Below are 6,416 nucleotides of genomic sequence, written 5' to 3'. Positions count from 1 at the left end.
AGCAGAGGGTTTGCAGAGAGAAACTTGCTGGGATATTCAGCGCAGTCCCGAATGAAGTGTAGGGGCTGGAAGAGAATCACTGTGACTGCTTTTGGAAACAGCCTGTAGCGTTTCGGTGCCCGTGGCTCATACATCTCCTCGCCCTGTTACCTTAGGCACAGCAAGCCAGGTTCTGCCCAACTGACTCCCACAGAAAGAGTAAAACAAGCCCCCGGCCAGAAAACCTGCTAATTTCCTACTTCAAGGGATTTTTCTTAGAAAGTGACTAGAATTGTGCCTGCTTTTGTTTAAAAAAAAAAGGAACTTTTTTTTTTTTTCAGCAGACAAAGATGCGTATAAATGTGTCTTATACATATATGTATATGTCTTTCTGAAAATAGCATTTAACAAATGCCTTCTGCATCTGCAGGATTCTCCAGCAATCCTGACACTGTGATCAATCTGCAGCCTGGTGATGTTTGGTGACAGTGATTGATTGATTTTCCCTGCTAATAGGATCAACATTGGGAATATATTAAAGTAAAAGGCACACTTCTGACTTTGAGGGAACACCCTGTGTATTGGGCCTGATCCAATTGTATGGTTTTGGCAGCAGGATACAATGATTGATGACAGGCAGGGTGTGGAGGGCTGCCTGCGAGAAGAGCCCGGTTCCCTTAGCGGTCCCTCCATGTGCATGACACTGGCTTCCTGCTGGGACGGGGACACGCATAAGAAGGGACAATGGAGCAGGGTGGCCCATCCAGATAACCTCTTCTAATGCATATGGTGAGATCTGACCTGCCAGTTCAAGAGGAGAAGGCAAAAAGCTGATGGGAAATTAATTCTCAGGAGTTTGTCAAGACATCTCCAACAAGTGAAGATAAATGGCAGAACAAAACTTCTAAAGATAATCCCAAGAATAGGGATGAATGAAAGAGGGAAACACTAGTTTGCATTTACATCCATCTCTTAGGGGAAAGGGCTCGGGTAAGCGCTGCGCTTTCGGAGGATCCCGACCCCATGTGCAGCCCTGTGCTGCCTGTAGCTCCTGAGGCGATCGAGCACCGCGGGGTGTTGGGGCCGTGCACGTAGTGGGCAGCCCGCACGGTCACCTCTTCTGTCTGTTCCTCAAGGGGATGGGCTGGGAGCTTGCAAAAAACCTTTGGTCCAGTCATGCTGCTGCTGAAATCGATGCCGAGCATCTTGACAGACATGGGAGACGCCGATAACGCAGTGAAAATCCGGCTTTCAGCTGCGTATTCAAAGATCCCTGAGTGTTCAGAAATTGTCTGGGTAATGGAGAATCACCGGGCCTCAGGTCCTCATCCCACCTGAGATCCCCATCCCACCTGAGGTCCCCATCCCACCTGAGGTCCCCATCCCACCCAGAGGTGGAAACCCCACTGACAAAGGGGGAACTGGAGCTACAGGACAGTGCTTGCAACTTCAGAGGGATGTCTCGGGCCTGCTGGCATTACCAGAGGCTGTTGGCTCCTGTCACATAGGTGCGTGCAGGAGCAGACCAGCACCCACCACTTCTTCTGTGCTGGGTCTGCAGACCATCAGGGTCCAGAGAACATCAGCCTTTCATCTGTGGAAGAATAAAGAGCAGCCCTAGCCCCTGGGCAGCAAGGAAAGGGCATCTCAGGCCTGTGCCACAGCCGTAGCTCGCACCCTGCCACTTTACCCTGTGATGTCCCATGTCCAGCGCCTGGCCCTGGCATGGGAAGGCTACGGTGATGTCCAGAGGGGATGAGAGTGGGGAAAAAATGGGATTTCTGTCTCCAATTTATAACTAAACGTGTGTAATCCGTGCTTGTGTATCTTGCTGTGCCAGCGTCCCCTGCCCAGAGCAGCCATGGTTTGTGCGAGTGGAGACGTGGACGAAAACGCAGCGCTGCTTTCCGTGAAAAGCTGCTGGAGGGGATTTGGATGCTCACAGCAAACATTCATCCCAAGGAGAGGGAAGGGAGCCCAAAAACCTGCCCGCAGCCCTGAAAGGTCCCAGCCCAGGGCGAACCGGCAACGAGCAGTGCCAGTGCTGCGGGTGCCTGGCTGCTGAGGAGGCTTCCCCCGGGCAGTGTCAGTCTGTCGTGGGGCATTGGGGTGTTAATGTGGAGGAACTGCCCCGTCCCTTCGCCTGGGCTTCCCCGAAACGCTGCGTTTTTCCTCCCTAAATGTGCTGCAGCCTCTGGCTGTCCCTCTCTTCTCTTTCCGCAAGGTGCCTGGGGTGGGCAGTGAGGAGGGGAAGGGGGAAAAGGGCAGGAGAAAGGGGAAGCGGGGCGTTTCTCCCTCACCCCGGGCACAAGAAACCGCAGCCCCCTCGGCCAAAGCCGCCAAGGGCAAACGAAATCGCCCCCGTTCCCCTCCCCGCTGCCTCCATCCCACCTCCCCCGGCGCCCTCCCCGTCCCCCGGGGTCCCCGCTGCTTCCCAACCAGGGTTTGGAGGGGGTTGATGGGGGGGCTGCCGGCTCCTGGCCCCGCTGGAGGCGCAGGTGACCCCCGCCGGTGATCGCGGAGCATATGGGCTCTGCGCCCTCCCCGAAACCCTATCCGGCCGGAGCCGCGGCTTAATCTGCCGGCAACGCGATCGGGGGGGCCCTGCGGGGCACTCGGTGCTGCAGGGGAGCATATGGGGAACGAGGCCGGCTGGGGGGGGGGATGTGGGGTGGGGGGTTGCCGGGGGCCCGGCTGAGAGCCTAATTTCATTTGCAGGTAGCCCAGGAGGAGGGGGAGCGGAGGGCACAGCTGGCGGCTCGCCCCCGGGGCTGGGGCCGTCGGCGGTCCCGTGCCTTTTGGGGGGGGACGAGAGGCCCCAAAACCGACTGGCAGCGGGCAGGGGGCTGTGGAGGGGGCGGCGGGCAGGAGGCTTTTTTGGGGAGGGAAAGCCGGGGTGCCCGTGCTCCTCCTCGCCGGGGCGGTGCTGCCGTCGGGGCTCCCCGGGGCCACCTGTTGGTGCTGGGCAAGGGGCTTATTTTTTTTGGGGGGGGGGGGGGAGGCAGACGAGCTGGATTTCCCGGCTTCTGGCCGCTGCCGACTTTTGCATCTGTCAGGGTGCTAATTATTGCCTTTAATGGAGACAAAGAGCGGCTCCTAATGATGCTCCCTCTAATTCTCACCTGCTCCTGCCCTCCTTCCGCAGCAGCGCTCCCTCGCCGGAGCCCTGCTAATTGGGAGAGCTGCTCCGCTTAGCGCGGGCGGGGGGGCAGGTAGCGGCGGACAGGGGGTGCCCAGGGCCCCAACCCGGGAGGCTGCAGGTCAGGAACCGGCTGAGCCACAGGGCGGAGCGGCCCCGTGACCCGCTTCGCTTTCCACGCGTTCACAAATCCCCCCCCGAATCCGGATTCGCGCTCGTTCCGCGCCCGCAAAATTCCCCCTCGTCGGGGGATGCCCACCGAGGTGGGGGCACTCGGGATGCCCCCGTGTCCCTGCAGGAGCACGGAAGCCACCAGATGAGGGTGAGATGTCCCCCTGCCCACATTTCTGGGCAAAGCACCGTCGGAGCACACACGGGGAGGGCTACTGCCGACCTCGGGGGGGTGGGAAAAAAATAGGAGCCCCTCTGCGAATATTTTTCCTCTCCGTGGGTTTTTGATCGGGTGGGTTTGGATGAAGGTCAGTGCGTACAGGGAGCAAACGAGAAGCACGTCGCGAAATTTACTATTTCCTCTTTCCTCTCCCCGAATTAATTTTTAGCTCTTGCCAAGGTGTAGGCAAAAAAAAGATAAAATAAATAAAAATTTGGAACTCGGTGGCACTCGTTTGGTTCCCTGCCACCTTCACTCTGCGAGGAACGAACGAGACGAATCGGTTTCGACCAGCCCGCGAAGCCGAGCAGCAGGAAACGGAGGGACCCCAAACCTCCCCGTCCCCACCCCGCATTTCGGCTGGGGATCCCGCAGCGCATCCCCGCCGGGCACCGCCGCATCCTCCCGCCCTGCCTCCGGGCGGCAACGAGGAGAAAAATGCCACTTATTTAAAAACGCCTTTTTTTTGGTTTGTTTGTTTTTTATTTAAAATCTCAACAATGGATCGCCTTTTTTTTTTTTTTTTTTTTTTTTTTTTGCAACCAAACGAGTAATAAATATTATTTAGCAACTTTTTTTCTCTTTTCTTTTTTTTTTTTTTTCTTACAAAAATAAACAGATGATAAAATCTCTGCGAGGGGGCAGCGATAAGTAAAGTTGTTATTTTCGGAAACAAGCCCAAGTTCTCAGTATTGCAACACGGACGGCGTGAGAGAGAGTTCCTACACGGGAAGAGCGTTAAGGAGTACAAACTTTGTTAAGGGCGGCGGGAACGAAAAACGTGTTATACGATAAAAATAAATTAAAAAATAAAAAAGGGAAAAAAGACGGGAAACGAAAAAAAAAAACACCACGAAGCAAACCAACGAAATCAGCGCAGACCAACCCCTTATTCATTCATAAGGCTTACACAGTACAAGTGCACGGACGGAAAGCTCGGCTGCCGGCGAGGGGTGTATGTACAGAGCCCGAAGGAGAGACGAACCCGAAAAAAAAGCAGGACGGGGGGGCCACTGGGGGGGCCGAGCCACCTCCCCGGCCAAACTCGCACCCGGGGCTCCGGAGACCGCCGGCGCCTTGCAGGATGCGGCCCGGAGGGCGCTGCCGGGGGGGGGGTGCGACCAAACAAGAGGAGGGGCGACGGGGGGCGACCCCCCCCGGGTTCGCTTCCTCGGTGTGCGGCCAGCCCGGGACCGCTTCGCCCTCCTCCCCGAGTCCCGGCAAGAAAAGGGGGCGCGGGTGTCGGGACGGGGTCCTCCCGGGGGGTCCCCGTTGTAGGTCCTGGTCGCTCCGGGGCGGCCCCCCTCATTTGGTGTCGGTGGCCAGTCTGGGCAGGCTGGCGGCCCCATGCCGGAGACGTGGTGGTGCGGGGGGGCCGACACCTGGCACATGCTGCATGGGCACGGCATCCCCCCCCAGTGCTGGAAGCCGCTGCCCAGGGGGGCGGCGGCGGCGGCGGCGGGCGGCCGGCGGCGGCCGAGGGCGACTTGAGGAGCCCGTGCGGGGGTCGGATGGAGCTGACGGCCGAGAGGCCGGAGCCGGGCAGGGAGGCGCTGGAGACGGCGGCGGGGGGCAGGATCGGGTGGTGCACGGGGTGCGAGGCGGGGTGGCCCGGGTGGCCGGGCAGCGGGGCCGAGTGGGGCGCCCATGCCGCCGGGGCAGGCGGCGGGGTGGAAGCCGGCGTGGTGGCCGCCGTAGATCTCGCTGACCAGGCGCTTCATCTCCTCCAGGGAGTTGGTGAGCATGAGGATGTAGTTGCGGGCCAGCAGCAGCGTGGCGATCTTGGAGAGCTTGCGCACCGACGGCCCGTGCGCGTAGGGCATCACCTCCCGCAGCCCGTCCATGGCGATGTTGAGGTCGTGCATCCTCTTGCGCTCCCGGCTGTTGATCTTCAGGCGCAGCTGCTGCAGCTCCGGCTCCGTCATCTGCTTCTTGTCCTTCTTGGAGGACGACGACGACGACGAGGACGACGAGGACGACGAGGACTTGAAGCCCAGCTTGTCCACCACCACCACCCCGGCGGCGCTCATGGCGCTGCGCAGCTCGGCGCTCAGCTCCGGCGGCGAGTCGCTCTGCGTGGAGCTGGACACGGTGCCGCCCGTGAAGCCCCCGCCGCCGCCTCCTTTATTCCTGCCCGGGAGGAAGAGCTCATCGGGCTCCGGCGAGGAAGGGCGGCTGGAGACCAGGCTGGCGTCCGAGTCCATGGCCCGGCAGGCGGGACGGCGGCGCTCACCGGGCTGCCTGCGGGAGGGGGAGAGAGCCGGGGGGTCGGCCCCGAGTCAGCGCCCGCCGCCGCTCCCCGAGCCGGGACGCCCCCACCGGGCCCCGGCGGCGGCTGGAGACGGTGCCCCGGGCGGGGCCGGCCGCGCTGCCCGCCCCCCCGAGCCTCCTCCCGCGGGGCGCCCTCGGGGGGGCGCCTCGCGTCGCGTCGCGTCCCGTCCCGTCCCGTCCCATCCCGTCGCGTCCCGTCCCGTCGTATCCCGTCCCTCCGGTGCCCTTACCGTGGCCGTGGGGAGCGGCGCGCCGGGACGGGCCAGCACGGCAGCAGCGCGCACCTTGCGGCGCGGCGGCGGCGGCTTTATAGCCGCGCCGGGGAGGAACAATGTCACCGGGCGGGGGGGGGCTGCGCCAATCGGCGGCGGCTGGGGGGGGCCGGGGGGGGCCGGCTGATGTCACCGGGGCCGGTCCGGACCGATGGGGCGGGCGGCGGGGAGAGGGGCGGGGGGGGGGAAGCGGGGACGGGGGGGCACCGGGGGACCGGGGGACGGGGGGGGGGGACGGGGCCGACAGCAGCGGGGGGAGCCCCGCGGGGGGGCGCGGGAGGGGGGAGGGACTTTGGCGAACTCGATACCAAAAGGCGACAATGACAGCGCCGCCAACAGCTGTTGGGGGGACCGGGGGGGGACC

The 6,416-nt window shown here is 61.8% G+C and overlaps 1 protein-coding gene across 1 annotated transcript; it reads right to left on the bottom strand.

Moving 5' to 3' along the window:
* Positions 1–4,685: 4,685 nt before the first annotated feature.
* Positions 4,686–6,045, bottom strand: OLIG2 (oligodendrocyte transcription factor 2). The gene is given in 5 exon segments (XM_040577114.1): positions 4,686–4,852; positions 4,855–4,968; positions 4,971–5,151; positions 5,153–5,750; positions 6,011–6,045. Coding segments are annotated over 4 exon segments (894 nt in total). The 5' UTR covers positions 5,714–5,750; positions 6,011–6,045; the 3' UTR covers positions 4,686–4,814.
* Positions 6,046–6,416: the final 371 nt, after the last annotated feature.

Source organism: Cygnus olor, chromosome 1 (genome assembly GCF_009769625.2).
Source record: "Cygnus olor isolate bCygOlo1 chromosome 1, bCygOlo1.pri.v2, whole genome shotgun sequence".
Classification (NCBI taxonomy): domain Eukaryota; kingdom Metazoa; phylum Chordata; class Aves; order Anseriformes; family Anatidae; genus Cygnus; species Cygnus olor.
The sequence above is the reverse complement of the archived record's forward strand: the minus strand, read 5'-3'. Positions and strand labels throughout refer to the sequence as shown.